Source organism: Anolis carolinensis, chromosome 3, assembly GCF_035594765.1.
Source record: "Anolis carolinensis isolate JA03-04 chromosome 3, rAnoCar3.1.pri, whole genome shotgun sequence".
Taxonomy (NCBI): domain Eukaryota; kingdom Metazoa; phylum Chordata; class Lepidosauria; order Squamata; family Dactyloidae; genus Anolis; species Anolis carolinensis.
The window spans coordinates 124,539,765-124,561,394 of record NC_085843.1 but is presented as its reverse complement, the minus strand read 5'-3'; the positions used below and the strand labels follow the sequence as shown (position 1 = coordinate 124,561,394).

The following is a 21,630-nucleotide window of genomic DNA, read 5'->3' as shown; positions in this document are numbered from 1 at the left end:
GTTAAGGCCAGTGGAAGATTAATTTACTCTTTTCTTTTTAATTCTGAGGCATTTTAATATAAACAATAACTGGAATAAATTGTTACGATTTCTTTTTGACCCTACAAAGTATTTCCAATCAAAGGGATAGAGTCTTGTACTCTGTGAAGTTCTGTTTACCTGTTCTATATTTCTTCCTATAATGTCATATCAAAATTGATCACATTTATTCAAATATTCATGTTATCTTAGTGGATGATTTTATTAACATTAAGCCCAACAATCTGGCTATAATGCAGATGTCAGGGAGAAAATATGAGAATACCTGTTACCTTGGCATTATTTCTGAGAAAGTCCACAAATCACAAGAAAAACTGAGTGGATTCAAATCCTTTAAAACTTCTCTGCAAAATCCAATTAACTTTTTCGGTAGTTAAATTGCAGGTGATTCCTGTGGATGTTTTTCTTTGTAATTGGCATTAAATTTCATAACGGGGAATTTGAGCAGTATTTCTGAGGTGTCTCATGAATGGATAACTGTCCAGAGCTTGGCCTAATACAAAATGGATATCAAACCAATTTGAAGCTTAGAAATTGCAACAATCCCTTTTGTAATAAACCCAGAATTTGTCATTTCCCACCATAAAATTCATTTCGAGATCTCCACATTATTTCATTCTACTTTGCACTATGTTCCATGGCTGAGTCAGAAGAACAAGAAAACCCTGAGTGATGGCTACCTAAGGTTTACTAATGATTAGATCTGTGTTGCACTGGGAGATGTAAAAGAACTATTGGAAAAATAGTTCCAGTGACTGACTGTATCTAAGAATAGACCAAACAAAGTCTATTGTGGTCATACAGCTAAATCAATTTTTGCCACTTCTCTGCCATTCAAAAAAGAAGTTTATGGACAGTTAAGGGGAATGAATCAATCCTTTAAAGGAGAAAAGGGGTGATGACAATTAAATCATACAGCATGATTTGAGAAATCAGTCCAGCTTCTAGATAGGTTGCCTGGCTGTGGCTATCCAGAAGATGTTTAGGAAGCTGTATCAATGATTTCAAACTCCATCATTGCATTGAATGAGATGTGAATCTGCAACTGCAGAAAGGTGTTGAAGGAAAGTAAATTTTATGAAATTTCTCTAGCTGTTGGCTCAATTAATCTCTGACAATGTATTTAAACCTGTATAAAGCTGATTTTGAAATGTATAGATTCATGTTCCTTCTGACTAATACCGTCTCCTTTTAAGATATTTCAAAAGACTTTCAGATAAATTTTATTATTTTTAACATTTAAAGCTCAATTCATACAAATTGCCAGAAAAGCTAGAGGAAGAAAAGTAAAAGGAACATTAGACATTATTAGAATGCTTCATACTCAGCATATAGCATGGAGATTCTTCTCAAATGTGGAATTGTTTAAAACCACATGCCAATAATGCACCCTTCTGTTTGTATCCTTTTGTAAATCTGTCCACATTCTGGGGCAGCAGGAGATGGCAAGGAGGAATATGTACAATCAAACAAGAACATATTGACTTTTACAAAGTAAAAGACTCAATATAATGGGAATATCAGAACAAAAAATCTGTAAACAGAAACATTTTAATAATGTGTTTGGTTCCTGAACATTATAATACTCCAAAAAAGAGATAAAGCAGATAAAATCTATAACGTCCTGAAAGGGTGGAGAGAAACCACAGATTGCAGTGTGTGTGTGATGTTGCATGTGTTGAAGAGGTAAAGCTTGAAAAGAGTGGGACATACCAAGAGTATAAATAGCTTTTTTCCTTGAAAATTACAAGAGCTGGGACACTAGAGTTCTCCTCTCTCCATTTCTCCAAGATCAAACTTCTGAACCTTATCAACAGTCAGAAAGAAATGGGTCCCTGTCTTAAATCCAAATCAAGAAAGTGAAAGTGTGAGGAAACTAATGGTGGATTTGGGAAGGGGAGGGTATGTCATGTTTGTAATGAATGTGCATAAGTAGCTTTTCAACAGGGATCTAGGGCTCTTAATGTCCCTCAAAAAGTAATAATACATTACTGAATGAGACAATAAATAATGACAGTCATACAGCTATTAATTTTCCCAACAGGTGCATTTTAGAGGAATACTACTCAAAGATATGGTCCATGGACTGGTGCCAATCTATGAGCTATTTGTAACAAGTTTCCCGGAAAGTATGAAACAATGGTAACCAATAGGGATAAGTTTGATGCCATTATCTGACACATTGGCAAAACCTGCTCATCCCGCTCTTCAATTAAGCTTAAGAAACATTGTTGTGAGTATGCACTCCATTCACACAAGACACAAGCGCTTCTTTGTGTTCAGAGTATCCGATATATATTCATGTATAAGTCAACTTCATGTATAATTTGAGGGCAGGGCTTGGATTTTGATATGACCTATGGATAAAACTTAGGGGTGTTTGACAAAGGACTGAAAGGAAGAAATCCAAGGGGAAAAAATGCCAAAGAACTTACAAAATTCCAGCAGGCATAACAGTTTCTACCTACCCCAAAGGCTGGATGGATGAAGAGGGAAATACAGTAAATGGTGGCAACCCGGCACAGGTGAGGCTAACAAACTGAAGATCATTTACAAAGAGAGGCCAAAGCACCTCAGAATTTACCTTGATCCATGAATAAGTCGTCTCAGAATTTTTAGGTTGATTTTTAATTGACATTTCTAGATTTCTACATTATATACAGTACATGCTGTGTTTTTTTCATGCCAGGAGTGACTTGAGAAACTGCAAAAAGGCTTCTGGTGTGAGAGAATTGGCTGTCTGCAAGGACGTTGCCTAGGGGACGCCAGGATGTTTTGATGTTTTTGCCACCCTTGTGGGAGGCTTCTCTCATGTCTATGCATGGAGATGGAGCTGATAGAGGGAGCTCATCCACACTGTCGGCGGGTTAGATTCGAACCGGCAAGCTTCAGGACAGCAACCCAACCTTCAAATCATTAGTTCTGCTGGCACAAGGGTTTAACCCACTACACTACTATTACACTAGGTCAACTTGCGTATTATCGAAGAAGCCCTTATCAGTCTTGGAAGGGCAAAGGTGTGGCTTTCTGTCTGTATTAGAAAGGCCAGCAGAGTATCCCATTAGTTCAGACAAAGTTGATTTTGGAGCTAAGTCAAATCTTCCAAGGGATTTTTAGTTACAGGTTTCTTTGTGTTCATGTTCCCTGATTCCATGTTTCATGTTCCTGCTGACTGTTCTTGTGTTGAATGTTTGGACTTTACCTGCTTTTGTATACCTAAGCATTCTGTAGTTTAGAGGACTCTGGGGACCATGAAAGTTCCCCAACCCCCATCTGACAGAAAGATGCTCCGGCTGATGGCAGCCCACTCTCCTGTTGTTTGAAAAGCAACTGTGGAATTGGAACAGGATAGTATCTGCAGGGAATATCTTTCAAGCCTCCCAGTGGATACCCGAAACCTGTATTTTGACCACACTTAGGATCTTGTTACATGTGCTGCCAATGGAGTCCTAGATCACTATGTCTCACTGGCAGTCACACAGGGGGCATGGGGACCCATCTCCCCATGCTCTGTTCCATCGTGGCTTTCCCCGTTCCACATCACATGGGGGGGGGAGCCCTTTTTTGGCACCTTGTTTCCTTATGGAAAGACGGGGAGCCTGCCATTGTCTTCTGTCATAATTTTTTTTTTAGTGACAGCAGCACTCCAGCCACAGAGCCTCCCTGGAAGTAGTTGGCTGGAGTGTGATGGGAACCATCGGGCTCCGTGGCTGAAGAATAAAAATCCAGCTGCTGCTGCCGAAAAAAATACATGTGAAGAGGTCCATAGGTTGAAATCTCACTGGAGGACTTAAAGTGACCACAAATACTTTCAATGAGGATTTTCTATGTGTCATGGATATTGATTCAATTGATATTATAGATCCTCGAGTCCTGGTCCAACATTCTGACTACAGAGAAGATTCCCCATTACCCACCATGATCATACTGTATTAGCAAAGCCTTACAAGTCCAGACCTAAAACAGCATTTCAACTGTTACACTCAAGTTTGGATCCAACTAAGGGCCCCATCACAAAGGCCTGTCGAAGCATTGGGAGCTGGTGCTGGATCTGTAGTTTGGAATCTAAAATACACACATGTACTCTGCATGAAACACGTTTCATTGTGCCCTGTAAAATAATCAGTAAAATAATGTGACTGGAAGCACAGAGCTGACATGAGACATAGCTAAAATCACAAACTTGGTCCCAACCCCAAATGCTATTGTTACTTTTAATGAGAAGTGTATGTGCCTTCAAGAATGTCACAGGGGTTTTCATGGCAAGGAATACTCAGAAGTGGTTTTGCTAGTTCCTTCCTATCTAGCCTACAGCACATGATATTCCTTGGCAATCTCACATCCAAGTACTAATCGGGGCTGACCCTGCTAGCTTCCAAGGTCAGACAGGATTGGATGACTTTTGGTACATTAGACATCACCTAGTATTTATTTGTGCTAAGAACACAGAGAAGGTAGGATCCATAGGCAGACAGGCTTGCATATTGTAGAAGCCAAAGATTAGAGGCTTTTTATGTGCTGACATATAAATCAAATATATTTTACACATGCCATGTACACTGTGTAAGTCCAACCTGTTCCAATTCTATCCAAACTGAAGTACAGTACCCACACAGTCTCTTTTCCTTACTTCCTTGCCTTGATACATAATATTTCTGTGACTAGACATTCATTTCCAGACATTCAGGAGCACTGACCTATTTGTCAACAGTTATTCAAAACCATATTAACCAACTTATATACAATAACCAAGATTTAATAATGCAAAATTCTCTAAAGACTTCTTCCCTGAGAAGAATAAGTGTAAACTACTTGAAATATATATTCAAATTCCCATATTAAAATTATTCAACAAAAGGAAAGAAAAGGGTATTTTAATCTCATTTTTCTCTGTTCCAGGATTAAAAAGTAAGGTTTCTTCAATAATATTCTGTTAAATATAAATTGTAGGAAATTGAAACTAAAAACTAATGGAGAGGAATCTAGTTTGATCTTTGTAGATCAATGTTCCCCAATCCTGAATGGCTGGATGATGTTGTCCATATCATCAACTGCGCCCCTAGATTGTGAAATGACCTGCCAGAAGGCATTTGACAGCTAAAGGAGCTGTCAGAATTTAAAACAGAATTAAAGTCCTATCCTTTTTGACAGGACTGACCAGTCAATTTTAAACTATGAATATTAAGATTACATTTTATTGGTATGTATGTTTTTTGTTTTTTTAATCTTTGCTCTATGTCTTTTAATAAATGTATTTAATGGTCTTCTGTTATATCTATGTATTTTAACTATGTTGTATCCCACTTCGAGGTGTGAGGATGGGTGGGAAACAAAAAACAGTGTTATTTATTATTATTATTATTATTATTATTATTATTATTATTATTATTATTATTATTATTTTGTGTGACTGGTGTCAGAGATTCTGGACAACCAACATAATCTAGAGATAGAAGACTGCAAAGCAGTGTTAAAGATGAACATCTAACAAATTTGCTATATCTTTAAAGAATTTAAAGTCACTCTGACAATGTATCTTTTTTCCTGTTCATATATATTGCTAATGTTAAAATCCATTACATAAAGGCTGCCAAGTATTATAGATGTTTGTCCTTGTTCTTTAAAAAACTGGCAAAAAACTTGAGTGATAATGTTGGTACTGCCATGCTAACATATCAAACATTTTGAATCCTCAATGTATGACAACTGTAGATTCTGAAAACCCCATTAAGGGACTATTTACATTGTATTTTAATCAACCCTGCACTGCTGCCTCCTGAGAAGGAGGGTATGTAATTAGAACTCTAAAAGATGACAACAAAACTTTGAGTTGCTATTAGTATTCATCTTAAGTATATTTCAAAGGTGTAGTGAATTAACATATCTTCCTGGTAGATTCAGAATCCACATTTGAGCAAGTGGGTATGTTTGCCTTTCAGGTTTATTAAGTGATTTCAAACACGTTTGAGGGTCAATGAGAGAAATCATAATGGAAGGGCATGGCTTTAAGGTTATGTTATCCTGTAAGATGGCATGAAGATGTATAATAACAATAATAAGCATTACTACCATCACAAAACATAGTTGTCAAAACAAGTTTGTATAAAGTTCTGTTTTAACAAAACCCAGAAAAAGCATTAAAATGAATATTAAAACTGATACCTTCCTGCAAGGTAAAGTAAAGGTAAAGGTTTCCTCTTGACATTAAGTCTAGTCATGCCCGACTCTGGGGATTGGTGCTCATCTCCATGTCTAAGCCAAAGAGCTGGCTGAAGATGCCTCCAAGGTCATGTGGCCAGCATGACTGCATGGAGCACCGTTACCTTCCCGCCAGAGCGGTACCTATTGATCTACTCATATTTGCATGTTTTCGAACTGCTAGGTTGGCAGAAGCTGGGGCTAATAGTGGGAGCTCATCCCGCTCCCTGTATTCGAGCCATCAACCTTTCGGTCAGCAAGTTCAGCAGCTCAGCGGTTTAATCTGCTGCGCCACCATAGGCTCCTATACCTTCCTGCAAACTAAGTGCAAATTTCATAAATTGACTTCAGGCACAAATTGCAAAATAATACATTACATGAGATGAGAAAATACTTTTATTAAAAGAAAAAATGCAAGCCAGAAGAACTGTTATTTTTATAGGACACTATATATTAAAAGAAAGCATATATCATATGAAAATATATAGTAGCAAAGAACACAGGTGTTCCAATCTCAAACCATCCAAATATTTCACTAAAATATAGGTTGGCCATTTTGTAAAGGATGCATTAATTGTTTATCTTTCTTCCTCCTTGCTTTCTTAGGACAAATAGTTATGCTATTCAGTATGATTTTAAGTAGAAAACTTAAGTGATGTTGAACAGAGTATGTAACTCTGCTTCACCTTCAGATTTTCTGAAAAAGACATGGCTCTATAAGTCAGACCATCAAAATGGCATTCATAAGAAATGTGCAAGTGAAAAAGAAAGGCATTCCTTGATGCATTCTTGAAGTGGTTTCAAGAGGATTTTTAAATGCTTATGTTTACTTATGCTAGGCTTGCCTGACTTGGGTTCATTTTACATGTGCATCTTGTTTGTTATAAACAAATAGGTTTCCTGAACTGTTCTTCTTTATTGTGCTATAGAAATTAACCCTATTCTTTCCATGTTATTTCTGCCTCTGGTACCATTTTTCTTAAGTAATGCCTAAAAACACATCTACTATATTCAATATGGTGCACTATAAATTTTGAATTTATATTCTTGCATCCATGAACATAAAGAGCAACAGATGTCCTAATAAATTTTAAGCAATTGGCAGGGAATGCCTGGTGATAAAAACAGGATTGTCAACTGAATAAATGGAATCATTAGGCAAAATTAGTAAGATGAACAGCCACATGTTAAGCCTGCTGGTCTGTATGTTAAGCCTGCTAGTACTTTTCTCACAGAATTCATATAGTGTTATTTGACTAAATTTAGTTGCTCTCACTGATAGTAAATTAATATTAACAAGCAACATAGATTTCATGCAATAGCAGCTTAATAGGAGTGATTCCAGCCTTCTCTGTGTCGTCTTCCTGTTTCCCTACGCTGCCGAAACGGAGTCCCACAGAGTCCATCACATGACACAGGGCAACTTCCAGCAGGACTTCATGGGGCTCCATTTCAGCAACACAGAGAAACTGAGACCAGAGTGCCTAATGGCATAAAGCGGGGAAATGTGAGGGAAAGATGGACCTGACGGAGGAAAGGACATGGGATGGCAGAAGACGGACATCTATGGGAGGGAAAAGGATAAGATGGTTCCCTCTGCTGTCCCACGCTTTCCCCCACTTTTCCTCTATTCATGTGATAAGGTCCTTAGAAGTACAACAACACTGAAATGTTATAACAGATTATTCAATCTGTAAATTGTATTTCTGCTACATTTTTTAATTATAACAATGAATCAGGGAATACATGCCTTCTAAATTTGTACTGTGTCTGTAAATAATGCTTACCTGGGAGTAAACCTCACTGCAGCAACCACTATTAGACTTTCATTTAAGATGGTTATGTATGCTGTCTCCCCTGTGGTTTTTAGAAACACTAAAAAGCCTGAAGAAAGATAGTACCAATTGGGAGATACACATTCAGCTAGGCATTTCCTTCTCATCGGTGCTTAAAAAAAATGTGTCTCAAACTTCAGACCTGATGAGGTTCAATGGTAATGGAAAGCCCCAAGTCTTTTTATTACTCCATGACTAGTAATTGAGTCATATGTAAAAAAGAAAAAATTAACACCTGAGGAATCGGATAAATGGTGTAAATGCAAAAACAACTAGAGACCTCATCACACTAGAACTTGGGTCCACTTTAAATCCACTTTAGGGAGGGACCTTTAAACAGCTCAGCCAGACAGGTCCTGGGCCTCACCAAACTACAAACCCCAGAAACCGGATTTAAAGTGAATCCATGCTCTGGTGTGATGAGGCAGCATATCACAAATTCTCTAGCAGTCATTACAGAAGCCAATTTTGTTCTCTAGGTTTCCTTTCTCATCTTTGAGCTGTTTTATGTTTGTTTGTTTGATAATTATGGCAACTCTATTTTAAGCTATTTTAAGTTCAAGGAATATGTTTTTATTATTATCAGCTATACCATATAATGTCTGTTCATACTGATTTTTGCCTGTGTCAAATGCTGTTTAAAAGAGCCATGTTTTTCATTGGTAATGGTAGAATGTGGCTTACATCTTGCAACCATTTCATCCAACTAATATTCTACTAATTATAACATATATTGATAAAAGAGGGGCAAGAAACCAACTTGTTCCCAAAGTTGGAGGAATCTATGAAGCAAACCTATTGAAACAATCAAATTCAAAGAATATTATATTGTCTGCCATAGGTCAGCGATGAACCATTTGTACACATGGATGAAACATACATCAAAATATCAATGTATTCAACATCTTGCAGAAGTATTCAATCCCATCACTTGACTGTTCTACACTGGAAGTGGATCTAATTGCCATTGCTGCCACTTGATGTATAGAAGGTACTCTACACTATGAAAGTGGAAACTCATTTTTACTATGACACAAATGTTAAATAAACAAAAAAAGCATACTGGCTCTTGTTGGTTTGGTTGTGTACATTTTCACTCTTTTGAGTCCTTGAAAGAAGTCCTTTTGTCAAGAAGTACAGCTGTCTCTATCAATTTTGCATATTTGGATCTTGCAATTTATGTCCATCTTCTTGGAAAATGGCTCTAGTTCTGTCAGCATGGATGAGGGCCATTGACAAACTGCCAATTTCAAGTCTTGCTTCAATAAGCAGCATAATGTGTTAGAAAGGTCCCATCAAAACTCAGACCACAAACTTGAGGTCTGGGCTTCAATAGGACCATTCTAACACATTTTGCTTCTTATTTGTAAAATGATTCAGTATTACTTTGGCCATGTATTTATGGTCATTATCTTTCTGGAAGATGAGCTCGACCCCTCTCACAGATCTCTCATAAAATGAAGCACATTGTTCTCTGCCATTGCTGTATATATCAGAATTGTGGCCAAGATAGATGGAGTGCTCTTCATCCCCCATCTATCTATCTATCTATCTATCTATCTACCTACCTACCTACCTACCTACCTACCTATACACACATATATACACACACAGACCATATCAGTCCTGCTCAGTTTGCTAGTACCCAATGAAAAACATTCACACAACAGGACACTTCCATTCCCATGCTTCACCACAAGTATTTTCAAAGTAACGTACATTATTGGTTTTGTTCTACGTGCCGCATTTTGCCGCAAGGCCAAAACATTTTTATTTTATGAGACCATGTCTCCAGCATACCTTTTTTGAAAACCCCAAATCAATTCTGATATGAATTTACTTCAGAATTGGTCTCCTTCTCATCTCTCTTCCCTAAAGCCCAGCTTAGGAGAGTTCCTGGGTGATAGTGGTCCTATGGAGAGTTCCTCCCATCCCAACTACTGATCCCTCCAGATTCATGAGAAGCTAATACAACCAAATAGCTTATTTGACTAATGAGCTCCTTATCCTGCCATGGATTTTTAGCAGACAGTCTTTTTTTAAGGGATCTATCATTCAACTTTAGGTTAAAACACAAGAACTTGTAGGAAAGACTATAGGATACAGTGAAAATTTTTCAAGATTCTATTCTGTTCTACCAGATGCATAAACACAGAAAATTTAAATTGCAAGTGAAAAAGAGGTCTTTATTTAAAGCATGGCATATAAAAATATTAGATGTGGATCCATATCTGCATTGCACTTCTGGTACTTTAGTCATCTGATGTGATTTACAGTAGAACATGTAGATCAGTGGTTCTCAACCTGTGGGTCCCCAGATGTTTTGGCCTTCAACTCCCAGAAATCCTAACAGCTGGTAAACTGACTGGGATTTCTGGGAGTTGTAGGCCAAAACACCTGGGAACCCACATTTCTGTGACCTGAAATGTCCACATCCCCAATCAGCTCTATCAGGACCTAGGATCTCATCACATGGAGGTCTTTGATGCAAGGGACAGCGGGGCAAATCGTGGAGCAGCAAGGCAAATCTGTTGTCCAGCACCCTGCATCATCTGCATGTGCTTTCCCACCACATGCCAGAAAGGATACCTTTCCGGCATGCTCCCATGCTGTCCCCATGATTTCCTATCTGAACACAGGTAGTCTCCCATGTTTAGATTTCTCCCTCGTAGCACACTTTGCTGATGCAGCTGGCACGGAGCCCCACCAGAAATAGATGTGTGTCATGTGATGAGATCCAGCGAACACTTGTGTGGGCAAAGTGTTCTACGATGGGGAATTTTCCCCATGTGATGAGGTCGTAAGTCACAGAGTTGCCCTAGCATTGCACAAGTTTCAAAAATTCAAAGTCACAAAATTAATTTCTGCTTTAAAAATGGAATTTGAATTAAGGAGCTGGGGAACAAAGACGACCCCCAATTCTCTGATTGTATTTTTAAAACAAAATCATGGATATGCAGTCAAGCCCTCTGTATTCATGGATTCTACCATCCACAACTTGACAATATTCAAATTTCCCCCCAAAAAAGACAAATCTTGATTTGTACCATTTTACTATACCATGTACCTAATGGAACTTGAACACCCACATATTTTGTAATCCACGGGGGTCCTGGAAACAGACTGCAATGAATATTGTATGCATTTTTCAGATCCTACCACACTGTGTTCATACATGGAATGCATGGTACAAAGATTTGTCTTGCAGGAGAAAACTGTACTTGGCATCCCAACATATTAGAGCAACTCCAAAAGGTCTTGGGGTACATTTTAACCCCAGGGACCCTGTGTGAAGCTGCACAAATTGAGAAAAATGCAAAACAAAACACATAAACTCACAAACAGTAATAATAAAAAAAAACCTGGAAGTGGCCAGAAAACTACCTTAAGTTTTGAAAAACAATAACTGCTTACTTATACTAAACCTGCTAACTTATTTTTAAAACCCCTTAATTTTTTATCGACCAACCTTTTTATTAGAGAAAGTAAAATCTGTAAGAACTGCAGACTGCAAAAAAGGAACATAGTGGACATGTTCTAGGGTTTGTCTTCATCTTGATTTATGTGGTTTAAGATGGATCTGAGAGAATGTGACCTAATATCTGCTGTAGTAGTAGTAGAGGTATGTTCTCTGGCATGTTTGTCTATTACAAGATTTGGAAATATATTTTAAGTAAACCATTTTCTAACTCATTACAGAGCCAAAAAGGCTAATCATCATTACTAATAAATTAATTTTAATTCATGGGACACTGTTACTTTACTTATTTCTTTTCTTTTCTTTTTTGCAAATGCCAAGGGAGATAATCTATTGTTAAAAAGTACAAATACAGTGAAATTTTGGAGAAAAATTCCCCAAATGCCCTAAGAAGCATCCTGCCTCCCTAAAAGTAATAAGAAAATGTAACAAATAAACATTACTCATGTTGGACATATTGGAAAATAAACATTGTATTGCAGATAACATTATTATTTGAAGCATGTTATTACCAAGCTCAGGTATAAGAAGAGCTCCAAAATGCAGGCAATAGCAGGAGGATTTGCCGGGCAGCGTGTTGAATCTGTGGGGCAGTGGGGGAAACCGTCAACCCATGCCCCAGCCCCACATTGCTGCTTTCCCCATTACATGCGGGAAAACATCGCCACCAGGCTTCCCCTTCTATAAGCCCCATTCTAAGCAATGAGAATACAGGAAGCCTCCCGTGCTCTCTGGGCTCCTTCCTAGGATGCAACCAGGGCAGAGCCCAGATGGAAGTAACCCTGCATCATGTGATGGGCTCTGGCGGTTTTCATCCTGGAAGCGTCTTAGGATGGAGCAAAAAGGTTTTGAAGGGTTTTTTGCTATCAATATATTGAAGAATAAATACTCATACTGAATGTCTATGCAGGCAGTCCCCAAGTTATGCACAAGATAAGTCTCTGTAGGTTTGTTCTTAAGTTGAATTTGTTTGTAAGTAAGAACAGGTACATTTTAAATGTAATTCTAGTTTTGGATAGCATAGGGAAGGGTTAACATCCCTGTGGAGTTTGTTTTTCTGTCTGTGCTCCTGTTCAGGAGATCTCACACCACTTTTTGTCTCTGTGACAATTGGATGTTGAAAAATGTAGCTTTGTGTGGAAACAAGAATTGGTAATAAAGCCTCAGTGGATACACCTTTTCCCCATAATAGCTTTCAGGAGTGACTTTTCCTTTCTAGGGGTAGATTGCTTTTACTTCCGGTCATCTCACTCCCATTCTTAATTATGAGTCATTTGTAACTCTGGGACTGCCTGTACTTTATACCATTTTAAACAGTCTTATACAAAACAAGAGAAACTGTGTATAAGTTTAGTAAAAATGCAAAATAATAATAAAAGGAGTGGAATTATATTTATAAACATGTACAATATCAGGCAAGATAAAACCTCATTGCAAACGGTTGGATAGTAGCAAAATATAACAGCAATATGTGAAATGTATAGCACACAGCACAAAACACAATTACTGAAGAACTCTTGCTTCAATATGAGACATTTTTATAGGCAACTCACTTTGCTTTGCTAAAATTTTACCAGAATGGAAAACAGGATATTGAATATAACTGAGCATACTAATTTAGTGTTAAAGACAAGCTGACACAAAAGAGTAGCTGTACAATTTACATAGTTGATTTACAAATAACTGCTTTCTTAATTACTTGTAGTGAATGAGAAACCTATGCAGGAGGATTGATAAGGGAAAGGTCACTTACTTCCTTTATTTCATGCTATTAATTACTCATGTGGGTATATGTGGTACAATATGAAAAAAAAATGAGCAGGGACAGTGCACATTATACTGTGTTATTCACAGGCTGCCAACACACATGGGTATTGACACACTCATACCCGATCAAGTACAGGAAACATATTCAGGGATAACCATGCTGACCCTACAGCAAATAAAATAAAAATCCATATTCCACAACAGTGATATCTTTATTAACCGACCGAAATGCAACAAAACATGTTGTGCAAGCTTTTGAAGCTATACTGGCAAAAGATGTCAGAAATCATACAGGAGAAATAAAGTGACAAGTGTTAGTAACAGACCTACATTTTATATCAGATGTTGCTTCTATTATAATTCAGTTGGCTGGGTGGAATCTCAATGTAGGCAGAAATACACTCACCTCTTGACAATGTGTGGATCGAGAAAGGTGACAGTAAAATTTAAATCCAATTATTAGCATTAAGGTAACTTTCTTGTAATTTAACTCACTCTGGTTTTGGATTATTTAACTGATAAACTACCTAAAACTTTTTCTCATGCAGCAGAATCCTCTTGAGAAATTCAGTGTTCTCTACCCAAGAAAGGGTGAGGTGGCTTCTTTTAAGACAGAGACTCTCAAGATTCTAAAAGAAGTTATTTTATCACTGCTAAAGGGACTACATTTTATGTTCTTTGTCTTGGTCACTGCACATGTAGCCAATGTCTTTGTCTGCATGCATAGAGATTCCCCCAAACGAGCCACAACAGAAACAACAGCTAATACAAAATGTAGGCCTATGACTACATAATGGTAAACACTTTTCCCCCTCCTGAACAATTTTTAACAACTTTTGCCAAATGAAGAAGCCACTGAAGCTTGGAAAGTTTGCATGCTATGTTTTGTGCATTTTGGTTGACCAACAAAGACACCTCTTTTTTGTGGATTCAGTTTTAATCTATCAAATAGTTGTTTGGCTGGAAGAGACAGTTCTGGTTCCTAGTCATCTTCCATGCAATGTGCTAACTTGTTTAATACACTGAAAGAACTATTTGTTTAACATTCTAATTTACAAATCACAATGCTGTAATCCTGCACATACATATTTGGGAATAGGGCCAGTTGAACACAGTGTAATTTCCTTCTGAGTAGCAATACTGTATATAATTACATGGAAATAAGCCCTCTTCAAATCATTGAGTTTATTCTAACAAGATATGCATATGCATACTACAATGTAAATTTGAATTCATCATTATTTACTGCAATGTAATCTTGAAAAGAGGAAGCTAAAAAAACATCAGTCAAACCACAATCATAAGAATGTTTCCTTGAAAGGAAGGCCAACTGATATGTATAGGTTAAACATCCAAGTAAATGCTTATAGTTGAAGTAATTAAAAAATAAATATGGCTGAGACAGTCTTTTCATAGTGTCACATTTGCATGTGCTAATAAAGATTGCAATTCATGTGCATGCATTTGAAAAAATGGTCTAAACAAAAGAAGAGTAACTGAACCAAGCTTTTAAGTATAGTCCTGTAAGTATGCTTCACCAAAAACTCTTCCAGCTGTTAATAATTCCGCAAAATATATATTTAAAACATTATAAGTATTACAACTTAATGCCATCAAATTAAGTTTCAGAAACCTCCCTAGATACAATGTGAGAAAGCTCAAAGCAGATCTATATTTAGCCATGCTTAGGGGAAAACGTTTTAAATAAATTTGTCATAAATACGGACCTGGGTTTATGATCCATAGTGCTAGATGTATTCATTACTTATCTTTTAAAATGTTAAGAATAACAAATAACAATTATAAAAAAAGAAACACAACTTTTTAACATTCTATGAAGACATTATGCAAACGTTATTTGAAGTAGGAGGCTTTATAAAATGGAATATACTTCGACAAAATCCTACTTTAAAGTTTAATATCATGCTAGACTGAATGCCTGTATTTTCACCTACACTTGCTAGAATTGTAACCTATGAGTCAAAGTTGCTTTCTGATGGAGAATGAAGCTCAATTATTGCTTCCCACTTGTTGGATTTTCTTCCTCTTAGCAGTCTATCCATATCACTTATTTAAAGCTATTATTGTGCACACAATAATATTTGGAATAATAACTCAAAATAAGTGTGGATACCTTGCATACTTAATTGCTTGGTTGCAAGTTCAATTGACAAGTTTTAATAATGTTATTGCTGCTGTTATCATTGCTGTTTGGGTGTTCCCTGCATGTACTCATACCAGTTTAATACACAAAACTCTATTATTTTCACTGAGGCACCAGCTTTAGAGACGTTTCTAAAAAGAACCACAATTACTTAAAGAGATGTTATAAATTAATTTAAGGGCTCTTTTAAAATAATAAAAAGAGAAATGCTTCATCCTTTTAGAAATGAAACTACAATGATACAACACTACTAGAGCCACAAAATTACTCTGGCATGTGTAAGTACAACATGATTCAAAATGGAACCATTCATTTTGCTTTCTGGAGGTTGCCTTCAGAGAAATATGGCTTTAACAACTATAGCCTTCTCTATATTGACTAATTTACAAAACAGCTGTTGGGCTCAATTGCACTAGCACACCTTGATAATCGTCACTGCTGTCATCAATTCATTTAGTATGCCATTTCTTATTTGCCCTTTTCATCTCAGTTTTTATCTGTTTTGCTTCTGACTCATAATTTAAAGTTGTTTAAGTTTACAATTTAATTAATCAAACCCTCCACTATGTGTAATTTGCATCCTTGAGAAACTATAAAAATCCTTTTCAGAGGAGCAAAGCATTTCATTATGGTCTCTGATACATTTTGTGAATGGAAAGATCTTGCTTCACACACAGAGGTGTTAATATTATCTAAACAATTACAAGTTTATCACAAATTAAATCTTAGGGAATAAAAATAATTTTGAGGAGAAGGGAAACATGATAATTTTGCCACACTAAATACACCAAAAAGCAAACAAAATGCATTTCCTACCAAAGTAGGAAATTTCCAGAGCCAAGAGAAAGGGCTGTTTTTCTGTCATACTGATTTTATGGTGTGTTTGTGTTTTGACCAAATCCGTCTGGGGCTGGGTATATATGAACCAGCATCCCCCACCCCCAGAACATGTTAAGCAAGGAGAAACAGAGACCGAGGGAGAGATAAATGCACAAATGCACAGTGCATCTGGTATGTCAGCTTGTTCAAATATAGTAAAGACTCCTCCAGTCACAATTACTGTTATTTGAACTGTCTTTCCTGGGAAGGTAAGGGTTTCAGAGGGTTGAAAGCAGTTCAAAGAAAAAAATGGAGAGCTTGCTCTCAGAAAGGCAAAGAAAAGAAAAAAAGAACTAAATCTGTATATGGAAGACTGAAGAGGCGGTATTAAAACAAGCGCGGAAAGGCTTGCAAAGGGTCTGGAGCATCTCTGAGTGGAAAGGAAGATAATTGTCATCAACATTTCTAGAGTAAACCAGCTACAAAGCTTGTAGAAACAAGGTATTGTGGGAATTGGGGTTCCCCCATATATGCACTCCTAAGGATTCTCCATTTCAATAGCTGTGAATTCTTAAAGCTACAGTACTCCAAAATGAATAGTACTCCAAAATGATTATCCTGTGTGGTGTCCTCTATTAAAAATCTAATATGTTCAGTACAAATGACAGAATGCACTGAATGTTACCATTCATTCTTCCCTCAAAATATTGTGTCCATATATACCTTTACATGATTTATTCATGGGAAACATTTTTCAAGAAACCTGGACTGTACTGATTCCCCCCCCCCCCCCTCAATTTCATAAGAATTTTCTAGGCTCATGTACCTTTCACAAGATTGAACTCATTTACATTGTAAAAAAAAACCATTTTCTTTATTCAATAGCCATTACAGACTCTCTTCCATACACTACAAACACCTATTTGCTGATACTATGCGTAAAGTGAGTAGTCACGGCAAATGTGATTATTCTCTTAAGAACAAACTGGGATTTCTTTGCATGTATTAAATGTTACTATCAACAGCATTTAAACAAAAAAGAAACAATGTAAAGTCATGAAGTAAATCATAAATTTTGCTATATCAAAAGGTTCCACCTATGCTGCTACAATGTATATTCAATCCTTTGCTCCCAGAAGTGGGATCCAAAAAGAATTTAAATTTCCATGAGACACCCAGATTTATTACCTCCTTTTCCCAAAGATGGGTTATTAAAATCTAAGAAGCAAAAAAGTGTAACACATTTTGTTATTTATTGTGCTGCACCTACATTCAGTCTATTCAAATCCCACCCAGTTCAGCTGAAATATTTGTATTCGTTTCTCAAATTGAAAAAAGCAACAAAAGTGGCCAAGTATAAGCAGGTTTGAAATGCTGTATCTTGAATTAATTAATTTGAAATAGTAACTCTGTTTTCAGCTCCATAATAGCAATCACTATAGCTGAACAGAATTACTATATAAATGTGATTTGGAAGCGTGCATGCCTTTTACTTGAGTTGCCGACTTTTGGCCAGGGTTTTCTTAGCCAAAGAATGCTCAGAGATGGTTTTGCCAGTTCCTTCCTCTGAAATGTAGCCTATAGGGACTGGTATTGAAATCTCCCATCCACGTACTAACCAGAGCTAACCCTGCCTAGTTGGCAAGATCAGACAGGATCTGCTGACTTTGGGATATTTAAACATTGAACTGAAAGGATGGGGCACAAAATCCATCTTCCAGTCACTTTCTTAAACCTCTGCCTGTACTATGAGGAAAGCAGGGGGTTTTTAAGGGAAGCTTCCCATTGTTTTAAATACTGTCTTAGATTGTGGCTCATGTTTAAATGCTTATAATTGCTACCAACTCCATGGGTTGCCCTGGGATATGATGCTTTCTAGATATGAGTTCTCTTCTAGCATAAGAACTAAGAGACTTCTAGGTGAGATGTTACACATTGAGTTTTCCTACTCAAGATCATTTGGTCAGTTTAGCCCCAGTTAATTATCCTGCTTTGCAGACCAATTCCTAACGGGACGAAAATTGGACTGGCTTTCTCTGCCACCCCAAATGCTTCTTTGTATGGGTTTGAACAGAGGGTGAACCTACACCATAGAATGAATGTAATGTGACACAACTTCAACTGCAATGGAATCCTGGAGATTTTAGTTTAGTGATGCACAAGTGTTCCTTGGCAAAGAACTCACAAAACTATAACTCCCAGAACTGCACAGCATTGAGCTATGACAGTTCAAGTGGTGATAATGTGTTGCCGAAGGCTTTCATGGCCAGAATCACTGGGTTATTGTAAGTTTTTGGGGCTGTATGGCCATGTCCCAGAAGCATTCTCTCCTGACGTTTCACCCACATCTATGGCAGGCATCCTCTGGCCATACAGCCTGGAAAACTCACAGCAACCCAATTCTACAGTGGTTGGTGCACCCTCACTTGAGCACCTGGGAGGATCATAAGGAAGCATTTCCTTCAGGCTGGTTCTCTCAGAGGTTGACTCTAGCTCCCTCCCAGTGAAATAGTCAGAGGAGTTTACCAAGGGCTTGCATCCCATCTTAGGCGAAAGGCAGGATGTAAATGAAATACATGAATATCAATAAAGCCCAGAAAGCACCAAGAAGCACTGGGTTTCTTCGTTCCTCCAAGGGTGAATCTACACTGTAGAACAGATGCAGTTTGACACTACTTTAACTGCAATGCAATGGAGTTATGGGTGTTCCGGTTTTGTGACACCAGCACTTTTGGGGGAGAGAAGGCTAAAGACACTGTCAAACACAAACTCTCAGGATCCCATAGCCCTGGTAGTTAAAGTGGTGTCAAACGGCATTCCTTTCCTTCTAGTTTTTTTTTTTTTTTTTTGGCTTCAGGAGTGACGTGAGAAAGTACAACTTGCTTCTGGTGTGAAAGCATTAGCCATCTACACAAAGCCTAGAAAGCACCAAGAAGCAGTAGGTTTTTGTTCCTCCTGGTAGAATTAAAATTTGGCAGTATTTGTGCTGTGGCTCAATGCAATGGAATCATGGGAGTTGTAGTTTGGTGAGGCAGGAGCACTCAAGACCTAGGGTCAGGCTTTAGCACAGCAGGTTAAGCCACCTGCTGCAACCTTGTCAGCTGGAAGGTTGACAGTTCGAAGCCCAGGGCAGGGTGAGCTCCTGGCCTTTAACCCAGCTTCCACCTACCTAGCGATTTGAAAGCAACATGTGAGTAGATAAATTGGTACCACTTAAAAGCGGGGAGGTATTCTAAGGCATCCACAAGGAAATGCCAGAAAAATGCCAGCATTCTGATCAAGGAGGACGTTCGTGAAGAAATCTCTTCAGCTGGGAGATGGAGTAACAGCACCCCCCCTTCCTGTGGCTGGAAACGAGCACAAGCCTCCAAGATGCTGAAGATGCGAAAAAGCCTATATATACCTTTTTCTATATACAATTGTCTGTCTTGTCAGTGTATAATCAAGTACAATAGATGTGTAATATGTGCAAAGACCATGGAACAGCTCTAGACTACAATTTTTGGATGGTGTTATTTTAATTGAATGTATGTTTTTAATTGCCAATCTGTATTAATTTTTAATTTGCAAATATTTTAAGATTATATTTTATTATGTGTTTTTAAGGCATTGAATAATTGCCATATGTAAGCCGCTCTGAGTCCCCTTCAGGGTGAGAAGGGCGGAATATAAATACTATAAATAAATAATAGTAAAGCTGCAACTGCCATGGATCCCACAGCATTGAGCCATGGCAGGCATGGGAGTTGTAGTGTAGAGAGGGCACTCTTTGGCAGAGAAGGCTGAAGACGGTCTAAAACAGTGGTTCTCAACCTTGGGTCCCCAGGTGTTTTTGGCCTTCAACTCCCAGAAATCCTAACAGCTGGTAAACTGGCTGGGATTTCTGGGAGTTGTAGGCCAAAAACATCTGGGGACCCCAGGTTGAGGATCACTGGTCTAAAACTAGAACTCCCCGGGCCGCATAGCGTGGCGCCATGGCACCCAAAAAGGAGACCCCGAGACAGGCAGGCAGACGCGCGCACACACACACACCTTGGCGTCGCAACCTCCTCTTCTTGAGGCCAAAGATGCGGACCTTGGAGAAGATATCCACCAGGTTGCCGTTGCAGAGCCCGCGGTTCTTGCTGGGGCTGTTGCGCCTCCTGCTGGCCGAGGGCCGGTCCCAGTGCTGCAAGTCCCGCGCCTGGCGCTTCTGCCGGATCAAGCCGCTGGCGATGGCCGCAGCCATGGCCCCGCTTCCCCGGCGCCCGAGACCCCCTCCAAAAACAACAACAACACCGCCAACAACAACAACAACGGCGCCCGGCTCAGTCCAGGCGGGAGCCCATGGCGAGAAGGGGGCGCGAGGGAGGGAGCCGCGCTCAGCACATGGACCGGACACCCTTCAAACGGGCGGGCGAGAGAGCAACAAGCGAGCCCTCCTTCCTCGGCTCCCGGACTAGCCCTTCTTCCTCATGCCCGCGCCTCCATGGCGGCGGCGGAGGGCGAGGAGGAGGAGGGAAGAGCCTTCGCCTCGTGCGTCGCCGCCGCCGCTGCCGCCGAGTGCCTGGGAAAGCAGCATCTGGAAAGCGCCCTGCGAGGGAGCCTTAAGCACGGCGCTTCGGTCCCACCCCAGACAACACACTCACACGCGCGCCGTGTCTCTCTCTCTCTTTCACACACACACACACACACACACACACGGAGATAAGCAGGCAAGAGCGCGCCTCTTCCCCAAGGCAACTGAGGGAGGGGGCTTGTCCTTGGGGGAGGGGGGAGAAGAAGAGGAGGAGGAGGAGGAGGAGAGAAGCCAGCCCCGATCAAGGGCGCTCAAGCTGGAGGGGAGGGGAGGAAGCGAGGGGGGGGGGAAAGGCCGCCCCTCGCCTTGGAGGAAAGGGAGCGCGGAAGGGGCGACCGGAGCGCCACGGAGGTGAGGGAGGAGCGCGAGGTGCTTTTGGCGCGCAATGAATGGACGCCTCGGCCAAGGAGGCGCCGGGAGTGAGAGACAGGGCGCGCCCGGGAGAGAGGCGGGCAGGGAGGAGTTGCGAGTGTGTGCTCTCGGAGGCTTTCATGGCCGGAATCACTGGGTTGCTGTGAGTTTTTCGGGCTGTATGGCCATGTCCCAGATGCATTCTCTCCTCACGTTTCCCCCACATCTATGGCAGGCATCCTCAGAGGTTGGAAACCAGGCAAGCGGGGTTTGTCTACCTATGGAAGAGTCCAGGGTGGGAGAAAGAACTGTTCGAGGCCAGTGTGAATCAATCACCTTGATTAGCATTGGAAAGCCTTTCAGTTTCAAAGCCTGGATGATTCTTGACTGAGAGAATCCTATGTTGGGAGGTGTTAGCTGG

General features: G+C 39.3%; 1 protein-coding gene across 3 annotated transcripts in view; it reads right to left on the bottom strand.

The window, feature by feature from the left end:
* Positions 1–21,630, bottom strand: part of fgf14 (fibroblast growth factor 14) — a 395,947-nt gene that overhangs the window by 120,517 nt on the left and 253,800 nt on the right. The window contains exon 1 of one of the 3 annotated variants that reach the window (XM_003218713.4): positions 20,333–21,035. The exons of the other annotated variants lie outside the window; for them this stretch is intronic. Coding sequence (XP_003218761.1) covers positions 20,333–20,528 — 196 coding nt within the window. The 5' untranslated portion in view covers positions 20,529–21,035. Of the gene's footprint in view, positions 1–20,332; positions 21,036–21,630 lie in introns of those variants that run through there. 3 annotated transcript variants of the gene reach the window in all.